This window comes from Heterodontus francisci, chromosome 23 (assembly GCF_036365525.1).
Source record: "Heterodontus francisci isolate sHetFra1 chromosome 23, sHetFra1.hap1, whole genome shotgun sequence".
Lineage (NCBI taxonomy): Eukaryota > Metazoa > Chordata > Chondrichthyes > Heterodontiformes > Heterodontidae > Heterodontus > Heterodontus francisci.
Genome location: NC_090393.1, coordinates 61,210,749 through 61,234,918, shown reverse-complemented (window position 1 = coordinate 61,234,918; position 24,170 = coordinate 61,210,749). Strand labels below are relative to the sequence as shown.

General features: G+C 43.0%; 1 protein-coding gene across 2 annotated transcripts; it reads left to right on the top strand.

The window, feature by feature from the left end:
- The first annotated feature begins 2,575 nt into the window (after positions 1-2,575).
- On the top strand, positions 2,576-17,148 carry drg1 (developmentally regulated GTP binding protein 1). Of its 2 annotated transcripts, none has more exons than XM_068055397.1 (9): positions 2,576-2,724; positions 5,876-5,999; positions 10,012-10,187; positions 10,867-10,936; positions 11,161-11,330; positions 12,990-13,120; positions 16,284-16,451; positions 16,544-16,666; positions 16,811-17,148. In XM_068055397.1, the coding sequence occupies exons 1-9, from the start codon at positions 2,686-2,688 to the stop codon at positions 16,908-16,910; spliced, it is 1,101 nt and encodes a 366-aa protein (XP_067911498.1). In that variant the 5' UTR covers positions 2,576-2,685; the 3' UTR covers positions 16,911-17,148. The 2 variants fall into 2 exon arrangements, with proteins under 2 accessions (XP_067911498.1, XP_067911499.1); XM_068055398.1 differs by having other exon boundaries at positions 2,627-2,729.
- Positions 17,149-24,170: the final 7,022 nt, after the last annotated feature.

Genomic DNA, 24,170 nt, shown 5'->3' with positions numbered 1-24,170 from the left:
CCTTCCAAAGTGAATCACCTCACACTTTTCCGCATTAAACTCCATTTGCCATCTCTCAGCCCAGCTCTGCAGCCTATCTATGTCCCTCTGTACCCTACAACATCCTTCGGCACTATCCACAACTCCACCGACCTTAGTGTCATCTGCAAATTTACTAACCCACCCTTCTACACCCTCTTCCAGGTCATTTATAAAAATGACAAACAGCAGTGGCCCCAAAACAGATCCTTGCGGTACACCACTAGTAACTAAACTCCAGGATGAACATTTGCCATCAACCACCACCCTCTGTCTTCTTTCAGCTAGCCAATTTCTGATCCAAAGCTCTAAATCACCTTCAACCCCATACTTCCGTATTTTCTACAATAGCCTACCGTGGGGAACCTTATCAAACGCCTTACTGAAATCCATATACACCACATCCACTGCTTTACCCTCATCCACCTGTTTGGTCACCTTCTCGAAAAACTCAATAAGGTTTGTGAGGCACGACCTACCCGTCACAAAACCGTGCTGACTATCTCTAATGAACTTATTCTTTTCAAGATGATTATAAATCCTGTCTCTTATAACCTTTTCCAACATTTTACCCACAACCGAAGTAAGGCTCACAGGCCTATAATTACCAGGACTATCTCTACTCCCCTTCTTGAACAAGGGGACAACATTTGCTATCCTCCAGTCTTCCGGCACTATTCCTGTCGACAATGACGACATAAAGATCAAGGACAAAGGCTCTGCAATCTCCTCCCTAGCTTCCCAGAGAATCCTAGGATAAATCCCATCTGGCCCAGGGGACTTATCTATTTTCACACTTTCCAAAATTGATAACACCTCCTCCTTGTGAACCTCAATCCCATCTAGCCTAGTAGCCTGAATCTCAGTATTCTCAACAACATTTTCTTTCTCTACTGTAAATACTGACGCAAAATATTCATTTAACACTTCCCCTATCTCCTCTGATTCCACACACAACTTCCCACTACTATCCTTGATTGGCCCTAATCTAACTCTAGTCATTCTTTTATTCCTGATATACCTATAGAAAGCCTTAGGGTTTTCCCTGATCCTATCCGCCAATGAGATTCTGAACAGGAGTTGATCATTCAGCTCCTCAAGACCGTTCTATCATTCAATTTTTTTTAATTTGTTCACGGAATATGAGTGTCTCTCTAATTGCCCTTGAGAAGGTGGTAGTGAGCCTCCTTCATGAACTGCTGCGGTTCATGTGGTGATCAGATCATGGCTGAACAATATCTCAACTCCATTTACCTACCGTTGTTCCCTAACCCCCAATATCCTTACCAGCAAAATTACAGAATCACAGAATTGTTACAGCAAAGAAGGAGGCCATTTGGCCTGTTGTGTCTGTGCTGGCTCTCTGAAAGAGCAATTTACCGAGTGCCACTCCCTGCCTTCTCCCCAGAGCCCTGCACATTCTGCCTTTTCAGATAACAATCCAATTCCCTCCTGAATACCTTGATTGAACCTGCCTCCACCACCCTCTCTGGCAGTGCATTCCAGATCCTAGCCACTCGCTGTGTGAAAACGGTTTTCCTCAAGTTGTCATTGCTTCTTTTGTCAATTACCTTAAATCTGTGCCCTCTTGTTCTTGATCCTTCCAACAATGGGAACAGTTTCTCTCTATCTACTCTGTCTAGACCCCTCATGATTTTGAACACCTCTGTCAAATCTCCTCTCAACCTTCTCCTCCAAGGAAAACAGTCCCAGCTTCTCCAATCTATCCTCGTAACTGAAGCTCCTCATCCCTGGAACCGTTCTCGTGAATCTTTTCTGAACTCTCTCTAATGCCTTCACATCTTTCCTAAAGTGTGGTGCCCACAACTGGCTATAATACTCCAGTTGAGGCCCAACCAGTGTTCTATATAAGTTTAACATAACTTCCTTGCTTTTGTACTCTATGCCCCTATTATTGAAGCCTAGGGTACTGTATGCTCTATTAATTGCTCTCTCAAGCTGTCTTGCCACCTTCAATGATTGATGCACAAATACACCCAGATTCCTCTGTTCCTGTACCAGCTTTAGAATTGTATCCTTTATTTTATGCTGTCTCTCCTCATTCTTCCTACCAAAATGAATCACTTTACACTTTTCTGCATTAAATTTCATCTGCCCATTGCACCAACCTATGTTCTTTTGAAGTTCGACACTATCCTTGTCAGAGTTCACAATGTTTCCAAGTTTTATAGCATCGGCAAATTTTTAAATTGTGCCCTTTACAGCAAGGTCTAGCTTATTTATAGGTCAAGAAAATATATGAAGAGATTTTAATTCCTTTTAAGAGATTGCACCACAAATAAATACTCAGCAGGTCTGGCTGGTCACGGACCTGAAACGTTAACTCCGTTTCTCTCTCCACATATGCTGCCAGACCAGCTGAGTATTTCCAGTACTTTTTGTTTTTATTTCAGTTTTCCAGCATCCACAGTATTTTGCTTTTATTGATATAAAAGATTGCAGCATTTCATCAGGGCAGCTCAGCAACAAACCACAACCCTGGCGGAAGCACGGCGCGTGCGCTGATAGGCACCGCCTCTTCCTGGATTCCAAATCCCGTCGGACGGTTGATCTCGCGAGAATTGGAGCGGCTCCCGCGGCTGAGAGGAAATCTCTTCGATTAGAGAGCCAGCCCAGCTCCGGTAGCGGGAGCATAGCGCCGCCGAGATGAGCATCCTACAGAAAATCTCGGAGATCGAGGCCGAGGTGAGGTGAGGTCAGGCCAGGCCGGGGCAAGCCGAGCGTGGAGTTTGGCTGTTCACATGTGGGCTGCACACAGAGAGAGGGAGGGCCCCGGTCACCGGGTGGGAGTAGGGATGTGGGGAGTAGGAAAGTGGGGAGGGCCCCCCAGTCACCCGGTGGGAGTGGGGAGGGGTCCGGCCACGGGGGGGGCGGGGGGAAAGTTGGCGGATGAAGGGGCCCCAACAACTGGAGGGGAAGGAGGAAGAAAGAAAGGAGGGCCTGGTCACTTTGTGATGGGGAGAGGGCGGCTCGGCCATTGGTGAGGGAGGAGAGATAGTGTGGTCAGGTCATGGCGTGTGGGGGAAGGAAAGCAGGAGGGGGGTGCCCAGTCACTGCACTGGGCAGGGAGAAGGGCAGGTTTTCGTCAGTCAGTTCAGTGATTTCTGCTTGATTGCAGTCTGTGGGGGTAGCTTCTGGATTTCTGAGTTGAACTGTGCATGTGTGGACTTCAGAAGTCGCTGACAGTTTCTGCTGAGGAATTATGGCAAACACAGTTTTGCCCCATTACTACTGCAAAATCTGACCCACTATGTTCTTGTACCAGAATTACGTCAGAGATGAGATTTCAGTAATTTGGAGAGATTTGGGAAGCTGAGATCGTTTTCCCTAGAGCAGAAGTTAAGGGGAGATTTAATAGAAGTATTGAAAATTGATGGCTTTGTTATGCTAGATTACATAGAATATACAGCACAGAATTGGGCCATTCTGCCCAACTAGTTTGTGCTGGTGTTTAGACTGAGTCTCCTCTCTATGCATTTCTCTCCTTACGGCCATTAAGCGTATCTTTCCATTCCCTTTTCTCTTGTACTGTAATTTCCTTTTGAAAGTAGCTAAGCTATCTGTTTCAACCATTTCCTGTGGTAGTGAGTTCCATATTTTAACCACTGTCAGTAAAATTTCTCCTTATTTCCCTATTGAATTTATGAGTAACTATCTTGTATTCATGGCTCCTTGTTTTGGATTTTCTCTCAAGTGGAACATTCCACATCTACACTGTCCATCCATTCATAATTTAAAGACCTTTATTGGGTGTCTGTTACATCTCTTTTCTAAAGAAAAAAAATCCTATCCTGTTCAGTCTTTGCCAATAGCTTTAATCTCTCAGTTCCGGTATCTTTTTAAATCTTTGCATTCTCTCCAGCACTGTCTCTAGATAGGGCAGAGGATCAGTAACCAGAGAATACAGATTTAAGATAATTGGCAAAAGAACTGTGGGGGGATAGGGGGGTGTTGAGAAATTTCTTTATGCAGCAAGTTAAGATTTGGAATGTTCTGCCAGAAAGGGTGGTGGAAGCAGATTCAATAATATCTTTCAAAAGGAAATGGGATAAACATTTGAAAAGGGAAACTTTGCAGGACAATGGGGAAAGAGCAGATGAAAGGGACTAATGGATAATTCTTTCAAAGAGCTGACATGATAGACCGGCTTCCTTCTGTGCTACAAGATTTTATAATTGGAAAATAAAAGTTGAAGTGTAAATCATGAATGTTAATGTTTTGGGTGTTAATTTATCACAGTGATTCTGATCATGAGTACCCTATCCTGATTTCAGATGTTAAATGAGTGTTCTAAATGGATGTGTTCTCCACTGCCTCATCACAATGGCTAAGTGAGATCACAGTGGTCTCCACTGACTCTCTTGGTATATAGAAACCAATGTCAGTTTTCTTAGTTGAAAATGTCCTGCAGGTTTATGAGTTGAAGATAAGTCATGACCAGCAGTATTTCCACTGATGAAACAGACTGTACCTCACTTTTATGGAAATATTTGTCATATCACATTGCTGGTCTTGGCATATTACATGCAGTGTACCTGATCTGATTTTAACAAGCCTCTGATTTAATTAATAGGATACACTGCAAGGAAAGCATTCTCTAGGAATGCTTGATTAGACTTGGCTTAATAATTCAGCAAGCAAGGCACCTCTACTTCACATGTCTCCTGTTCTTCTTGAAATGTCCGGGGTAACATTTGCAAGCAATAGTCTAGTTTATTGTGGGATTTTCTTTGCAACAGCAAAGAACAAGGAGCCTCGTGAGATCATTTTAGATACATTGGGTATGAAAAACTTACTCCATTTTATTTCCCCAGAAGCCTAGTGTATGTTCATGTAATTCTATCAGGAAACTATCTCCAAATGGAACTTTAAAATAGAGTCCAAAAAGTGTTTCTAATGTGCAGGGCAATGCAATTTGCCTGGTGGATATTTACGTCCCTGAGCAGGTTCCTCAATTTCAAATACCTCCCTTAATATGAGCATTTTGCAACGTGCTTCTGAATCTGAGTCATGAATGTAAATTAGAAACTGTAGGGGTCCTATCGATGCACCCCACTCGGCACTTTCTTCTCTTCACTCCCACGCACTCAATGTAACTAACTTCTGTAACACAAACCCTTCAGCCAGCTTCTTACTTACCGGGTCTCATCCTGCATCTACGCCACTCCAAGCTTAATAGTGACATTGTGTCAAGTGTCATCAAGTGTCTTATGAAGTTAACTTGAAATGTCTCCTATATGTTTAGCGCAGGGGCAGTAGTCCATTGATTTCTTTGGAAAAATGCTTTATAAACCACTCACTCCCATTGCATATCATTTTAAATATGCTTTAAACATTTTGTTTTGTGTCTTTATGCGTTGTTTACAGCTTGTCACTAAGTCTGCTGCATAAGGGAGTAAGTTGTTTGCTTGCCTTCTGTAAATGCAGAAGGGGGGCAGGTGACTTGTAGAGAATAAGATGAGTGTGTTATAGTTGATACAACTGGTGAGGACCACAAGCTCAGCAGAATGAACTACCAGTCCTGGTGTGCTTTTGATTTAATGTTTGGGAGTAATCACAGGAATGCAATTGAAGAATTTAGGTGACATAACTGCTTCAACTTTACCTTCACAGTCTTAGAGCAGTCTCCTGGGCTTGGAAATTAAAATCTTGGTGCAATAATTCTATAAATCTCTTCTCTCATAATATAAAAGCAAAATACTGCAGATGCTGGAAATCTGAAATCAATACAAGAAATGCTGGAAATACTCAGCAGGTCTGGCAGCATCTGTGGAGAGAGAAGCAGAGTTAATGTTTAAGGTCAGTGACCCTTCATCTTCCTTGTTCTCTTGGTCAGATGGCCCGGACACAGAAGAACAAAGCAACAGCTCACCACTTGGGGCTCCTGAAAGCTCGCCTGGCCAAACTACGACGAGAACTTATCACTCCCAAGGGTGGGGGTGGAGGAGGACCTGGTGAAGGTACAGTGACTTGGTTTTTGTGGGAATGCTTGTAAATTCACTGTTTCTCAATGCTCTGATTTTCAGATTCTATGACATGTGCAGGTATGTTGGATTTTGACATGAAATTTGTGAAGATTAAACAGTTAAAGCATGTTGTTCCCAATATATCTGTAATCTGCAGTAACCTATTTTTACAACGTAATGACTTGCATTTTTATGCTTTTATAGGATGAGGGAGAGTGTGGTTGAAGAGAAAGGTATTCAGAAAGGTTTTGAAAAATGGGAGGAAGGAGTCAATGCAGTGATAGTTAGGGAGGGAATTTCAAATAACTGGGTTGCAGTGTTTGATAAAGCTGCCAGCAATAGTTACGTGGGGGTTACTAGCTGGAGTTCATGGAATGGGACCAGAGGGGTTAAAAAACAAGGCTGAGGATCTTATTGTTGAAGCGCAGGGAGCCAGTGAAACTTGGCAAAGGCAGAGAGAGGAGTGTGAAACTGCATTCCAGTCCTTTGGAGAGAATGGACAGGTTTGAGGTTTTCTCTTTTTTTTTAAGCAAGGCTGTGAGATGATAATGGAGGTTTCGAAGGAGGCTGGGGACAGTGCTGGACGATAGACAGGTTGGTAATGTCACTGAGTATGGGTTGAGGAGAGAACCTGAAAAGGATACTCTAGAAGTGGCCATGGGAGCCAGGGTGGTGGGTTTATCGACCTTACTGGTTTGAGGGTTGGGAGGAGAGACTGGGGAGTGGAGGGCATAGGGTCTAAGTTGGGAAATGCAGGAAACAACTGGGAGTTATGGGAGAGGAGAGTCAAAAGCTGTGTGAATGGTCCTGATTTTGGGCAATACAGTAATGGCACAGTGCCTGGATCTGACATGGTAGCATAAAGTTGTGAACATGTAGACCTCTACTATCATGGTAAAATTTCCAGTTAAAATGACAATAAAAGTTAGAGTGACACAGCTTTAGATCTAAAACAAAACAAACAAAAATCAACTTGCTCATAAAAGATCCCTTGTCTACAGACAAGATTTTTAGGTGTTATGTTTCTATACTGTATTTGCAAAAATACCCTGAAGGGAAAGAATGCAACTTTAAAATTGGGTTTTAATTCTTAAGTCTAGGGACCTCACGTGTAATAGCTGGAATTTCTACTTGTACATTATATTGTTTATTGATGCACATTGTGCAGTTACGTTCTATTTTGTGTTCTATTTAGTATTTCTTACTCATCTAGTGCAATATTTGTTGGTGCACTGTGCAGTTATGTTTGAAGACTATTTTCACAATAAATGCTTTCAAAATGCTAACAGTGAAAATCTGATACTTTTAACTAAATACTTTATTTAAAATATTTGCTGTTTTAACACCAGTTGTGCAATCCTTTTTTAACACTGTTCACCCTCCATTATTATGGGATATTCTTGAAGCATAATTTACAGTGAATAAACCTTCCTTTCAGGGATAAAAATCCGATGGGAAAAGTGGTCCAACTGTGAATAATGAGAAGTTAAAGGTAGTATTAGATTCAAGGAAGAGGCTTATGTCTGAAGATTGGGAGGATTTCAGAGTTCAGCAAAAGATGACCACAAAATTGATAAATAGAATGAGAGTAAACTAGTAAGCAACATTAAAAAAAAAGGACCGTAAAAGCTTCTGTAGGTAAGTAAAAAGGCAGAGAGTAGCAAAAGTTAATGTGGGTCCCTTAGTGGCTGAGAGGAGAAATTATAATGTAAATAAGGAAATGGCGGAGTTGGTAAAGACTTTGTATTTCTCTACACAAGACAAGACACCAAAAACATTGTCAATAGTGGGGAACCAAGGATCTCATGAGAGTGAGGAACTATTTCTTTACGTACTGGGGAAATTAATGGAACTAAAAGCTGACAACTCCCGTGGACCTGATGGCCTACATCCTAGGGTTTTAAAAGGGGTAGCTACAGAGATAGTGGATGCATTGATTTTGATCTTAAAGAATTCCCTAGATTCTAGAATGATCTCTGGATTGGAAGATAGCAAATGTAACCCTGCTGTTCAACGAAGGAGGGAAAGAGAAAACTGGGTACTTTCAGCCAGTTAGTCTGACGTCACTGAGTATTATTAGGAACGTGATAATGGGGTACTTAGAAAATTATATGGTTGGGCAGAGTCAACATGGATTTATCAAAAGGAAATTGTGTTTGACAAGTTTTTTGAGGTTGTAGCTAGCATGGTAGATATGGGAGAACGAGATGTAGTGTTTGGATTTTCAAAAAACATTCACAGTGGCGCAGTGGTTAGCACCGCAGCCTCACAGCTCCAGCGACCCGGGTTCAATTCTGGGTACTGCCTGTGTGGAGTTTACAAGTTCTCCCTGTGTCTGCGTGGGTTTCTTCCAGGTGCTCCGGTTTCCTCCCACATGCCAAAGACTTTGCAGGTTGATAGGTGAATTGACCAATAGCAATTGTCCCTAGTATAGGTAGGTGGTAGGGAAATATAGGGACAGGTGGGGATGTGGTAGGAAAATGGAATTAGTGTAGGATTAGTATAAATGGGTGGTTGATGGTCGGCACAGACTCGGTGGGCCGAAGGGCCTGTTTCAGTGCTGTATCTCTAAACATAAACTAAACATAAACAGTGCCACAAAAGAGGTTATTATGCAAAATTAGGGCTCATTGGATTGGGATGATATATTAGCATGGATTGAGAAATGGTTAACTGACAGAAAACAGCAAGAATAAATGGGTTATTTTCAGGTTGGCAGGCTGCAACTGGTGGGGTACTGCAAGGATCAGACTTTGGACCTCAGCTATTTCCAATCTATGTCGATGACTTTGAGGGAATCGAGTATAATGTATCCAAGTTTGCTGACTATACAGAGTTAAATGAAAAAGTAAGTTGAGGAAAATGCAAAGAGGCTGCAGAGGAAGATGGACAAGTTAAATGACTGGGCAAGAACATGGCAAATGGAACATAACATGGAGAAATGTGAAGTTATCTACTTTGGTAGGAAAAACAGAAGTAGAATTTTTTAAATGGTGAGAAACTGGGAAACGTTGCTATTCAAAGGGATCTTGATATTCTTGTACACGATTTTCAAAGCTAATGTGCAGATACAGCTAGCAATTAGAAACACAAATAGTATGTTAGCCTTTATTACAAAGGGATGGGTGTATAAGAGTAAAGAAGTATTGCTGCAATTATATAGGGCATTGGTGAGACTATACCTGGAGTACTGTGTACAGTTTTGGTCTCCTTTACCGAAGGAAGGATATATTTGCCTTTGAGGGATTGCAACCAAGGTTCACTAAACTGATTCTTGAGATGAGGGGATTGTCCTATGAGGAGAGATTGATTCGACTATATTCTCTGGAGTTTACAAAAATGAGGGGCGATCTCCATTGAGACATATAAAATTCTTTGAGGGCTTGAATGGGCAGATGCTGGGTGGATGTTTCCCACACGCAAGTTCTCCCTGTTACTGCGTGGGTTTTTGTTGGGTGCTCCGGTTTCCTCCCACAGCCAAAGACTTGCAGGTTGATAGGTAAATTGGCCATTATAAATTGCCCCTAGTATAGGTAGGTGGTAGGGGAATTGAGGGAAGGTGGGGATGTGGTAGGAATATGGGATTAATGTAGGATTAGTATAAATGGGTGGTTGATGGTCGGCACAGACTCGGTGGGTCGAAGGGCCTGTTTCAGTGCTGTATCTAAATAAATAAATAAAATAAATAAGGGATCAGCCATTTAGGACTGAGATGAGGAGAAATGTCTTCACTCAAAAGGTTGTGGATCTTTGCAATTCTGTACCCCATAGAGCTATGGGTGTTCAGTTGTTAGTATATTCAAGACAGAGATCAATAGATTTTTGGGAACTAAGGGAATTAAGAGATAGTGCAGGAAGGTGGAGTTGAAGTAGAAGATCAGCCACAATCTTGCTGAATGGTGAGCAGGCTCGAAGGGCTGAATAGCCTATTCCAGCTCCCTTTGAACTAATGTTTACTGAATATTTGCCTTGGTGTGAATTTGTTTTTTCTTCCTGTTGCTGCTAGGATTTGATGTTGCAAAGACTGGGGATGCCCGGATTGGGTTTGTGGGCTTCCCTTCTGTTGGGAAATCGACATTACTGAGTAACCTGGCTGGTGTGTACTCTGAGGTTGCAGCCTATGAATTTACCACCTTGACCACAGTACCAGGTGTGATTCGCTACAAAGGAGCCAAGATACAGGTATGAGCTAGAAACACACCCAGTCACCACAGGTAGAGTTGGGGTGTGCGCAGTTAGACAAAAATGTCTTTTTTTCTTGCTTTTCCTTCCAGACCTGCTAACTCTACTCGCACATTATGAGCTCGACATTGAGTGGATTGGGCCCATTTCCATTCTGCTTACAGTGCATGTGGGGAACCTCCAGTCACAGCAGCCAACAGCAAATGTCTAAGAATCTGCTGTTGGGTTAATACCAATGGCTTCAGTAAAGTGGCCTCCTGATTATATGTGAAGAACAGAAGCATTAAAGGGAGTGGCTCCATAAATACACTGTTTGAAAGCAGTGTATAAAGGTTCCATAAACATACTTTAGTGAAGAGATGTTTCTGAAAAATTTGGTTAAGTGTAAAAGCAGTTAAACGTTTCTCAGTACAGACTGTGGAGAAACATGATCTCTGTTCAGAACAGGCCTGAAGTGAGGAATAGTGTAGTGACTGGTGGGTTTGGAATTGGATTCCTGGAAAGGCAGTTGGTTGGATTAGGCCTTGAAGGAACAGTATATTATGAAAGAGGGGCTGTATGTGATGGTGAAATGCGGCGATGGGGTGGAATTTGAAAGCTTTTTAAGTTTTTGTGATGTGTTTCATTCACCTGTTGTTTGGCCACTTAGTGTTTAAATGGGTTTGTGTTTGCTGTCCAGCTCCTTGATCTTCCAGGTATCATTGAGGGAGCCAAAGACGGCAAAGGCCGAGGGCGTCAAGTTATTGCCGGTAAGTTGTACGTTTTAACTGGTGTATGATTAAAAAGAAATAGTTACTTTGAGTAAAGGACTGTCCTGTATTTATCTCTGCACACCCTCTGTGCAGAACGAGGCACTTAGTAACTGATGATTCTGTGTTCTGGGAGGCGGGGATGTAGATAAATGTCTTTTTTTTAAAAAACGAGGATCCGTTGATCAGCTTGACCAATGCATTACATCCCTTGCATCTTTCAGTGGCTCGAACCTGCAACCTGATCCTCATTGTTCTGGACGTGTTGAAGCCACTGGCGCATAAGAAGATTATTGAGAATGAGGTGGAAGGATTTGGAATCCGGCTCAATAAGCAGCCACCCAACATTGGGTTCAGGAAGAAGGACAAAGGAGGCATTAACCTGACATCTACAGTGAGTGAGGAGAATTTGAGTGGCAGAAGGTTGAAATTAAATCAATTGCATGAACATGTGATCTGGTTTGATCAGTGAGGGTGTTACCCCATTGGGAATCCATTGAATCAGTTGCTTGGGGGTGGTATGTGTTTGTGCTGTAGATTGGGTAGTGTTGTATTATCTAAGAATATTCTGCCCTTTAAATTATGTGTGATATTTGCATGTGAATACTTGGCAAGTTCTAAGGCCTTAGCTCTTTCAAAACACATTAAACTGAAGATAAAAAGATGAAAATTGCAGGTCAAAGGAATTTTACACACATGCTTCTAAACTTCTAAGCATTTGTTTACTAATATCACATGAGATAACCAAGAACCTGAAGAATATTCAATTTAAAAACTAGTTCACAATCTAGATGTTAACCACCTTAAATATAAGTATTGCAGATGCTGGAAATCTGACATAAAAACCGAAAATGCTGGAAATACTGATCAAGTCTGGCGACATCTGTGGAAAGAGAGAGAGTTAACGTTTCAAGTCAATGATCATTCATCAGGAAATGGTGTTCTAACAGAGTTTCTTTGTATCTGCCCAATCAAATTCTTTTATTTTTAAATACCTTTATCAGATCACCCCTCAATCTTTGAAACTCGAAGGGATACAAGCTACGTTTATACAAGTTTAGCACTATCATTCTGGTGAATCTGCGCTGCACCCCCTCCAAGGTGAATGTAACCTTCCTAAGGTACAGTGCTAAAACTGAATGCAGTACAACTGAAGTATAATTTCCTCCCCCCCCCCCCCCCCCCCCCTCCAAAAGATAAAAGGCAACATTCCATTAGACGTTTTTTTGATAAATTTTTGTACCTGTGCTTTTAGTGATTTGATGCCTTTGGAACCAATCCCCAGTAAGAGTCAGTGCTAGGTCATGTCCTTGTATGAAATGTGCTGCAATTAATATGAAGGTGATAGTAACAAAGTGGAGTTCATAAAAAAAAATACTTGAGGGGAAATTTGTGGTCAGAATCAAAATCAGACTAAAATGACAACACTAGTAGGAAGCAGTGTCCCAGACTGGAGAAGAAAAAAGCTGTGGTGAATAGGGCAAATCTGTATCAGTACTGGTCATATAAACGGGTTGAATGATCAACTGATTTAATGTTTGATCTTCAGGTGTCCATCTGGGGTGGCGCAGTGGTTAGCACCGTAGCCTCACATCTCCAGCGACCCGGGTTCAATTCCGGGTACTGCCTGTGTGGAGTTTGCAAGTTCTCCCTGTGTCTGCGTGGGTTTCCTCCGGGTGCTCCGGTTTCCTCCCACATGCCAAAGACTTGCAGGTTGATGGGTAAATTGGCCATTAGAAATTGCCCCTAGTATAGATAGGTGGTAGGGAAATATATAGGGATAGGTGGGGATGTGATAGGAATATGGGATTAGTGTAGGATTAGTGTAAACGGGTGGTTGATGGTCGGCACAGACTCGGTGGGCCGAAGGGCCTGTTTCAGTGCTGTATCTCTAAACTAAACTAAACTAAACTTATCACTTGACGAAAGTACGCTGTGCTTAATCTTGCGATATGTTGTGTTTAGGGTCCTGTGTATAATCTGGCAATATTTGAGTTTCCTTTGAGGCAATCTGTTTGATCTTGTATGATCTCTCTCCCCTCCCTCTCGACAGTGCGTGCAGTCTGAGTTGGACATGGAAACTGTGAAAAGTATCCTTGCTGAATACAAAATCCACAATGCAGATATTACATTACGCAGCGATTCAACAGCAGATGACCTAATTGATGTGGTTGAGGGTAATCGGTAAGTGCTCTTTGGTGTCTGCTCTGTCAGTAACTGAGGCTGGTAATCTAAGTACCTATCTCTTGGAAATAGATTAAAGGTGGCCCTTACTGTACAGATTTTTTTTGCTGAAATTGGGAGTTCTCAGTGTAGTGTAGCCCACCTCATAGTCGTCATGCACTATGCTGAAGTGGGATCGTGTGTTGGGGCAGTAGCTCACTGTCTGGCTGCTGGGAGGTACCTAGAGCAACTTACCTTCTGGTTCCTCCTTTCTTCCCTTCCTTACTGGGAACCTGAGGCAATCCTATGTCTGCCATTCTATATAGTGGCAAGTTGAATTTGTAGCTTGCTGTGCCACTGTGCTGTTCCCAATGTTTAATTAGTCCACCTCGTGTGGAATTTCAAACGGAGGCTGGGTTTGGGGGCAGGGGTGGTGTGTCAAGGCCAGATATAACTTACAAGTAAAAGCTGGGGTTAGAGGCCAGGGATAATTGAATGAAAGCAGATAGGTGTAATTCAGCCAACATTTTAAGATCATGCATTCTGTCTTGCCTTATGTTCTCATTCTAAATCCTTATTTATGTTGGAAACTCTAAATGAATGTGTCATGCTGCAATTATACCCTACTGGCACTGTAGCTCCTCCACAGGCAAGTTCATGTAATTACGGTGTAACAAGTTTACATAGGGAGATTCTGTTATAAATGTGGACATAGGAATTGGTATTGGAAATAGTTGACAGGTGGTGTGCCTGGATGCAAGTTATTTTAAATATATTTTATGAAAAATCTATACATTGACTCCCCAGCTCACATCTGGGTCCCTGTTGGCTCAGCCCCACAAGACTTTGTATAATAATGGGAATGTTGATGCTTCCAGATGTTCAGCTGGTGACTCATTCTTTGTACTTCATATATTTTTCAGTTCAAATTGAGGTCTGATCAACCTAGACCAGAATGAACCACCCCAACCTGAATAAGGGTGCAATAACTAAGTGATGTTTGGTTGATTCCCTGTCCATTCTAATTGACATTACTTCACAAAAATGCACTAATTTTAGTCAAAGTTTCTTCTCGAGAGTTTAAGATTTGAGACGAAGATAAGCCTGACACTTGCTGTACATTTCCTGCAATTATATTGACTAATTCTGAGACTTCTGTTTTATTTGTTTGTGGGATGTGGGCATTGCTGGCTAGGCCAGCATTTATTGCCCTTGAGAAGGTGGTGATGAGCTGCCTTCTTAAACTGTTCCAGTCCTTGGGGACTGCTGTTAGGAAGGGAGTTCCAGGATTTTGACCCAGCAACAGTGAAGAAACGGCGATATAGTTCCAAGTCAAGTGGATGATCCATCTCGGCCTCCTCCTGAGGACCCCAGCATCACAGATGCCAGTTTTCAGCCAATCCGATTCACTCCACATTATGTCAAGAAATGGCTAAAGGCACTGGAGATTATAAAGGCTATGGGCCTTGACACCATTCTGGCAATAGTGTGCTCCCTAATAGGCTCTATTCTTTAGTCACCCTCTTGGTCTTCCTGTATTAATAAAAAAAAATCTTTGGGTTTTCCTTGATTTTATTTGCCAATATTTTTTTCATGCCCTCTCTTTGCTTCCCTAATTTCCTTTTTAATTGCACTATACTTTTTCATACTCCTCTAGGTTTTCTGCAGTATTGAGCCCTCAGTATGTCAGAAGCTTCCATTTGTTTATCCTCTCCTTTAAGCCCTTTGACATTCAGGGGGCTCTGGATTTGTTAGTCCCACCCTTTTGTCTTTAAAAGGTTACTTGCTCTGAACCCTCTCTTGAATGCCTTGGACTGATCTGGCACCAATCTAGTTCCAAGTCAGGATGGTGTATGGCTTGGAGGGCAACTTGCAGGTGGTGGTCTTCCCATGCATCTGCTGCCCTCTTTGTAGGTGGTAGAGGTCGCAAGTTTGGAAGGTGCTGTCGAAAGAGCCTTGGTGAGTTGCTGCAGTGCATCTTGTAGATGGTACACACTGCTGCCGCTCTCAGTGGTGGAGGGAGTGAATGTTGAAGGTGGTGGATGGGATGCCAATCAAGTGGGCTGCTTTGTCCTGGATGGTGTTGAGCTTCTTGAATGATGGAGCTGCACCATCCAGGCAAGTGGAGAGTATTCCATCACACTCCTGATTTGTGCCTTGTAGATGGTGGACAGTCATTGGGGAGTCAGGAGGTGAGTTACTCGCTGCAGAATTCCTAGCCTTTGACACAGCATTTATGTGGCTGGTTTAGTTCAGTTTCTGGTCAACGGTAACCCTCAGGATGTTGACGGGGGATTCAGCGATGGTAATGCCATTGAACGTTAAACGGAGATGGTTAGATTATCTCTTGTTTCAGATGGTCATTGCCTGGCATTCGTGTGGCATGAATGTTACTTACCACTTATCAGCCCAAGCGTGGATGTTGTCCAGATCTTGCTGGATCAGTATCTGAGGTGTCGCGAATAGTGCAATCATCAACAAACATCCCCACTTCTGACCTTATGATAGAGGGAGGATCATTGAAGAAGCAACTGAAGATGGTTGGGCCGAGGACACTCTCCTGAGGAACTCCTGGAGTGATGTCCTTGAACTGAGATGATTATCCTCAACAACCACAACCATCTTCCTTTCTGCTAGGTATGACTCCAACCAGCAGACAGTTCCCCCCTGATTCCTGTTGACTCCAATTTTGTTAGGGCTCTTTGATGCCATACTCTGTCAAATGCTGCCTTGATGTCAAGGGTAGTCACTCTCTCCTCACCTCTTGAGTTCAGCTCTTTTGTCCATGTTTGGACCAAGGCTGTAATGAGGTCAGGAGCTGAGTGGCCCTGACAGAACCCAAACTGAGTGCCAGTGAACAGGTTATTGCTGAGCAAGTGCCGCTTGATAGCACAGTTGAGGACACCTTCCATCACTTTACTGATAGAGAGTAGACTGATAGGGCGGTAATTGGCTGGATTGGATTTGTCCTGATTTTTGTGTATAGACATAGCTGGGTAGATGTCAGTGTTGTAGCTGTACTGGAACAGCTTGGCTATGGGTGGGGCTAGTTCTGGAGCACAGGTCTTCAGTACTATTGCCAGAATGTTGTCCGGGCCCATTGCATAAAAGTTTATTTCAGCCTTTCACACTTGGTTCATTTTGGATAACATACTGATTTGCTGTCCTGTTTTATGTGCTGCAGGGTGTACATCCCCTGCATTTATGTTTTAAACAAAATCGATCAGATCTCTCTGGAGGAGCTGGATGTCATTTACAAAATACCGCACTGTGTGCCAATCTCAGCACATCACCGCTGGAACTTCGACGATCTCCTAGAAAAATTATGGGATTACTTGCAACTCGTGCGCATGTAGGTATCGGCTAGGTGAGGATGGTGACTCATCAATTGTTTGTTTTGTTGGGATTCTTTGCCTACCTAAATGGTCTGACCTTTAATTGCAGTTACACCAAACCCAAGGGACAGTTACCTGACTACACCGCTCCAGTCGTGTTACCGCATCGAAAAACTGCTGTTGAGGACTTCTGCATGAAAATTCATAAAAACCTAATTAAAGAGTTCAAATAGTAAGTTCTGCTCCTGGCTTTATCCATGGCAGTGCTCTCAGCAAAACAGGCTGCTGGTACCTTGCCCAAGATAGTTGGGGAGATGGTCTGGGACTAAAAAAAAAAAGTGGATGTCGTAAGTAATAACTGTATTTTCTGTTTCAGTGCTTTGGTGTGGGGTGCCTCTGTGAAATATAACCCACAGAAGGTTGGCAAGGATCATGTGCTGGAAGATGAGGATGTAATTCAAATAGTCAAGAAGTAAAATGGGACATGAGATTTCCATCCTTGTTTGAAGATCCTGTATCCCTGATCTCCATCATAGAATGCATGATGAACTACTCACCAAGTGTTAGGATCTGTACAGAGAACCTCACTGATTAAACTGCAAGCAAATGTTTCGTTCAAAATGGTGGCAAAAGGAAGTTGAGACATCAGAATCTTGTCTTTTAACATGCAGGTGTTGTATAATACAGCTAATAAAATATCCTGAGACACACTGACTCAGCAGCAGAATCGAACATTACTGCTGAAACATTTGGTGCCATTATTGAAATTGAATTAGCAGCAATAGTCTTGTCTTATGGCACCTTAAAGAAGTGATTGGTCCAGTGTAGCAGTATTCAGAATACTATCACTCCTGATCCCTTGAACAGAAGTTGGTTGTGGAGGAAAGTGGCATCCTGAATTGCTTTTATTTCTCTTTGCTGTAGAGTAGTGGAAGGGTGTCCAAACTACAAATCTGGGCTACTCAATCCTATTTACAGTTTAATGGCTAATTTAGTCCTGCTTGAATGTTATGGCCATTGAGAACATAGATCTAAATTTTATGTGACTGCTTTGGCTCTAAGGGATGTGTACAAGTATCCTGTACAGAAGCTCAAATAGCCTTGTAGTAATGGGGAAAGGATCCTTTTGATGATCTTGCTGTCTACATTACATTATCTTTCTCCTTTTCCTCACTGGCTCCTAAAAGGTGTGTCCATATGGCTGGGAGTTTATTTCCAATTGTTAACATTTCCATCCTTCACAGGCTACTCAGAACCTTGAAACTTTCCGTCATTCTTATTCTCCATGAAAACTTGTGCCCCAAATGACAAATAGCTTGTCAAAAAGAAACACATTCACAGGGCAGATTAGTGCTTGGTCAAACAGCTTAGTTTAAGCATTTGTTATTGGGCTTTTATGTAACCAAATGTGACTGAGAATTCCCTTAAGTTTGGTATCAACCAATCCATAACTAAAACAAGTACAGGAAATGAACACTAGCAGAGGAACCGAACCAACCTACTCTGGTAGACTAAAATAAAAAGTAATGTCAAAACTGACCTTATCCATAAACTCTGGCATAGATACACTGGGCAGTTGGTAGTACTTGATAAATTGAAGAGAGATACTGTATATACTACCTAACATTTACCATCGCAAACCCCAGCATCTGCTGCAGTGTGTCATTATCAAGATGCTCCCACATACCCAACTCTCAAAAATTGGATATGATTGACCCTGTGCATAAACTAGCCTTGTAGCTTAGATGCTTAAGGGACATGGGAGGGATCCCTGATTAATATTGGGTTTGTGGTGAGGGGGCTGATTGAAGCAAGGGTTGGGGAAGGTCTGACTGTTCTAGATTCAGAAGGTAAGAGAGTACACCAGCACGCCCACTCCTAGCTATCATAAGGTACACAACAGCAGATTTAGCTGTGTCACCTTCAGCAAATGACTGTCAAGCCTCATGCAAGAAGCATATTCACTTCAGGAAAATAATACCCAGCTACCCAGGAAGTGTACAACAGAAATAGGACGTTCTGGGAGATGACTGTTTCAACCATTTCAGATGGTCTTGGGCAATTTCAACTTCCTCAATCCATGCTGTGCTACTAAATGAGCTCATAGGATCTCACAAGTTTACAGCACAGAACAGGCCATTTGGCCCATTGTTTCTGTGACAGCTGACAGATATCCACCCTAATTGCACTTTCCAGCTCTATGTCCATAGTCTTGCAAGTTATGGCACTTCCAAGTGCATATCCAAGTACTTTGTAAATGTTATGAGGGTTTTTGCCTCTACCACCTTTTCAGAGAGTGTTCCAGATCCTCATCACCCTTTCAGTGAAAAGATTTTCCCGCAAATCCCCTCCAAACTTCCTACCCTAAATCTATGCCCCTGGTTACAGACCACTCAACCAAGGGGAATAGGGCTTTCCTATCCACTCTATCTAGATGCCTCAATTTTATGCACTTAAATTAGATCTCCCCTCGGCCTCCTCTGGTCCAAATAAAACAGCCCTAGCCTAGCCGGTCTTTCCTCAATGAAGTCCCCGATCTGGGCTACATCCTCATAAATCTCCTCTGTACCCTCCCTGCCTTGGATCCAATATGCTTTTACTTTCATCACCAGTCGGCCATGTGGGACATTATCAAAGCCTTACTAAAATCTAGACGACATCAAATGCACTATCATTGACCCTCCTAGTTAGCTCCTTGAAAAATTGAATCAGATTAGTCACACATGACCACCTATTAAATCCGTGCTGACTGTCTGATTAATGTGTTTTCCTAAATGAAGATTTATCCTGTCCCTCAATCTTTTCCAATAATTTTCCAGTAATTACTCGGTTTATTCCTTTCTCCCTTTTTAAACAATAGAGCAATGTTAGCTGTCTTTTGACCCATCGAGCCTGTTCCACCAAACAGATCAGGGCTGATCATCTACCTCCATGCCATTTTCCCCCACTATCCCCTGATGTTATATTCAGAAATCTATGGATTTCACACAAAATTCCAGGTGTGCTCTCACCAAGGCTTTATACAATTGAAGCAAGACAGCTTTACTCCACTCCCCTTGCAATAAAGGCCAACTAGCTTTTAGTGACTCGTGAACAAGGACACACAGGTCTCTTCGGACATCAACACTTCCCAACCTCTCACCAGTTACGAAATACTCTGCCTTTCTGTTTTTTTCTACCAAAATGGATCACTTCATACTTGCATTATATTCCACCTGACATGTCCCTGCCCACTCACTTAGCTTGACCAAATCCCCTAGAAGCCTCTGCATCCACAATCCTTTGGCACCACAGCTGTATCCAGAGGATTGGAAAATGATCAAAGCCTCCACTATTTCTTCCTTTTGTCACACTCACAAGGGGGACAGTGATGAAATATGAAATAAACTTGAAGAATTATGAAATAAAAGTCAACTGTTGAACTGAACTACAAGAAAGTGGACGCATCTGTGCCACAGACAACATGGAGCGGAGGTCCTGTACTGTTCAACAGACGTGGTTGTCCATTGAAGATGAAATACATCTGAATTAGCTTTGGATAAAAACATATTGAAATGAAAAATGGCCTGTTCCAGGCTAATAACTTCTATCAAAGACTTTTGCAGGTAGATTGACTCCAAAGCCAAGGCCCAAATATTAGGTGTGAAGTAACATCTATTTATCAGAATAGACCACATTCAGATGCCATATCCTGGAACATTGTATGGATCACCCCAGGGAAGACAGCCCTTAGTCACCTGACCACCCCACCCCCACCCCCCCCCCCCCCCCGCCCCTACCAACCTGACAAGTTTCTACCTTAAAAGGTATCGCTGGAGAGAGAGAGAGAGAGGCAGAACAGCCAGAGTAGGTCTTTTGCAGCCAGAACAGCCGTGAGACAGTTCCTGCTAGCAAGAGTCCTGTAGTTGACCCCTTCTTAACTACTGCAGCAGAGAAATTGCAAGGTGACTTGGGAATGCCCCATCTGCAAAAGTGAACTAGGACTTCCACCATTGACTTTTCCACCAACTCTTTTACCAAAAGTGACCTCTAACTGCATGCTACCACTCTATCTTAACGTGTTTTTTGTGTGCGCGCGCACACCCATGCACCTGAATGCATGAGTGGGTGAGGTCACAAACATTTTTTGTTTGTTGTGCAAGATAAATATCTAACCTAAAAGAAACATAGGAAATATGAACAGGAGTAAGCCATCTGGCCCCCTCAAGCCTGCTCTGTCATTTAACCAGATCATGGTTGATGTTTTACCTCAACACCATTTTCCCACACTATCTCCATATCCCTTCATATCTTTAATATCCAGAAATCTATCTATCCCTGTCTTGAACATACTCAATGACTGAGCCTCCACAGCCCTCTGGGGTAGAGAATTCCAAAGATTCACCACCCTCAGTGAAGAAATTCATCATCTCAGTCCCAAATGGCCTACCTCTTTTATTGGTTCATGGGATATGGGCATCACTGGCTAGGCCAGCATTTATTGCTCATCTCTAATTGCTCAAGAAGCTGAAGGCGAGCTGCCACCTTGAACTGCTGCTGTCCTTGGAGTGTAGGTAGACCAACAGTGCTGTTAGGAAAGGAGTTCCAGGACTTGGACCCAGCAACAATGAAGGAACTGCAGTATAGTTCCAAGTCCAGTGGAAGATCCATCTCCGCCGTCTCCTAAGATCCCCAGCATCACAGATGCCAGTTTTCAGCTAATCCGATTCATTCCACATGATATCAAGACACGACTAAAGGCACTTTAGTTACCCGCTTGCACTTCCTGTATTTATATTCAAAACTTTGGGTTTTCCTTGATTTTACTTGCCACTATTTTCTTGTGTTTTTCTTTCCTAATTTCCCTTTTAATTGCACCCCTACACTTTTTCATACTCAAGGAGATTTACAGTATTGAACCCTCAGTATGTCAGAAGCTTTCCTTGATTTATCCTCTCCTCTAAGCCCCTTGCCATCCAGGGGACTCTGGATTTGTTAATCCCACCTTTTTTCCGTAAATGGTTACTTGCTCTGAACCCTCTCTGCTTGATTGCCTCTGACTGATCTGGCACTAATCTACCTGCAAGTAGCTGTTTCCAGTTCACTTCACCTAAATCACAACTCAGCTCAGTAAAGTTACCTTTTCCCCAACTTGGCTCCCTGATCGATTTTTGTTCTTGTCCACAACTACCCTAAATCTACCTGAATTATGATCACTTCCACCAGTGCATTCCAACCGATACCCCTTCCACCTGCCCAGCATCATTCCCTAACAAGAATTCCAGAACTAACCCCTCTCTTGTTGGGCTTGCTCCATGCCAGTTAAAAAACGTGCTCCTGAACTTTAAGAATTTCATTCCCTCTGTGTCTTTCACATTGATTCTATCACAGTTAATGAGGGTAGTTAAAAACCCCCACTATTACTGCCCTATTGTTTTTGCACTTCAGCAATTTGACTGCATATTTGCTTTTCTACCTCCCTGACCAGTAGTCAAGTAGTTTAGTTGCCCCTTTTTTGTTCTTCAGTTCAACCCATGTGGTGTCAATTGATAATCCTTCAACCATGTCATCCTTTCTCACAGCTATAATTGTTTCATTATTCAATATTGCCACCTCCTTCCTTTTTTATCCCTATCTCAGAAAATCCCATACCCAGGAATGTTGAGCTGCCATTCTTGCCTTTCAGCCATGTCTCTGTAATAGCTATCATTATACTCCCATGTGTCAATCTTACTCGCAGCCTTATTCCCTAGACTGCTTGCATTGAGTATATACCATTTAGCATTGCCAAACTTGCTTATTTTCTCATTCATTTCCTCTGCCTTGTTTACTAATTTTCTGCCAACCATTTCCAACTTTTCTCCCTTCTGAATCTAGTCTCAGGTTCCCATCCCTCTGCCAAGTTAGTTTAAACACTTCCAACAGCACGACCAAAACGCAGTGAGGATATTGGTCCCCATCCTATAGAGGCGTAACCAGTCCCTCTTGTACAGGTCACACCATCCCCAGCAGCAGTCCAATGGCACAGCAATCTACAGGCCTCCCTCCACCATCTCTCCAGCCACGTATTCATTAGCCTAAAATAAAAGCAAAATACTGCGGATGCTGGAAATCTGAAACAAAAACAAGAAATGCTGGATTCACTCAGCAGGTCTGGCAGCATCTGTGGAAAGAGAAGCAGAGTTAACGTTTCGGGTCAGTGACCCTTCTTCGGAACTGACAAATATTAGAAAAGTCACAGATTATAAACAAGTGAGGTGGGGGTTGGGCAAGAGATAACAAAGGAGAAGGTGCAGATTGGACCAGGCCACATAGCTGACCAAAAGGTCACGGAGCAAAGGCAAACAATATGTTAATGGTGTGTTGAAAGACAAAGCATTAGTACAGATTAGGTGTGAATATACTGAATATTGAACATCAGCAAGTGCAAACCTGAAGAAAAACAACCTGAAAAAAACAGTGGGTAAGCAAACTGAACAAACTAAGATGAAATGAAATAAATGCAAAAAAAGAGATTGTAAAAAATGTAAAAAGGAATGCAAAAAAAAGGAAGAAAAAATAACTAAAAATGACTAAAAATGAAAGTAAAGTGGGGGGCTGTCATGCTCTGAAATTATTGAACTCAATGTTCAGTCCGGCAGGCTGTAGTGTGCCTAATCGGTAGATGAGATGCTGTTCCTCGAGCTTGCGTTGATGTTCACTGGAACACTGCAGCAATCCCAGGACAGAGATGTGAGCATGAGAGCAGGGGGGAGTGTTGAAATGGCAAGCAACCGGAAGCTCAGGGTCCTGCTTGCGGACTGAGCGGAGATGTTCCGCAAAGCGGTCACCCAGTCTGCGCTTGGTCTCCCCAATGTAGAGGAGACCACACTGTGAGCAGCGAATACAGTATACTACATTGAAAGAAGTACAAGTAAATCGCTGCTTCACCTGAAAGGAGTGTTTGGGGCCTGGGATAGTGAGGAGAGAGGAGGTAAATGGGCAGGTATTACACCTCCTGCGATTGCAAGGGAAGGTGCCCTGGGATGGGGACGAGGTGGTGGGGGTAATGGAGGAGTGGACCAGGGTGTCGCGGAGGGAATGATCCCTTCGGAATGCTGACAGGGGAAGGGAGGGGAAGATGCGACTGGTAGTGGCATCACGCTGGAGGTGGCGAAAATGGCGGAGGATGATCCTTTGGATATGGAGGCTGGTGGGATGAAAAGTGAGGACAAGGGGAACCCTGTCACGGTTCTGGGAGGGGAAGGGGTGAGGGTAGAGGTGCGGGGAATGGGTCGGACACGGTTGAGGGCCCTGTCAAGCACAGTGGGGGGAAATCCTCGGTTGAGGAAAAAGGTCATATCAGAAGCACCGTCATGGAAGGTAGCATCATCAGAGCAGATGCGTCGGAGACGGAGAAACTGGGAGAATGGAATGGAGTCCTTACAGGAGGTAGGGTGTGAAGAAGTGTAGTCGAGGTAGCTGTGGGAGTCAGTGGGCTTATAATGGATATTGGTAGACAACCTATCCCCAGAGATGGAGACAGAGAAGTCGAGGAAGGGAAGGGAAGTGTCAGAGATGGACCATGTAAAGGTGAGAGAAGGGTGGAAATTGGAAGCAAAGTTGATAACGTTTTCTAGTTCGGGGCGGGAGCAGGAAACGGCACCGATACAGTCATCAATGTACCGGAAAAAGAGTTGGGGGAGGGGGCCTGAGTAGGACTGGAACAAAGAATGCTCGACATATTCCACAAAAAGACAGGCATAACTAGGACCCAT

Coding starts and splice junctions, on each gene's coding strand:
- drg1 (XM_068055397.1), top strand. CDS start 2,686: ATGAGCATCCTACAGAAAATCTCGGAGATCGAGGCCGAG. Junction 6,000..10,011: donor TGGAGGAGGACCTGGTGAAG/GTACAGTGACTT, acceptor TGTTGCTGCTAG/GATTTGATGTTGCAAAGACT. Junction 13,121..16,283: donor GATGTGGTTGAGGGTAATCG/GTAAGTGCTCTT, acceptor TATGTGCTGCAG/GGTGTACATCCCCTGCATTT.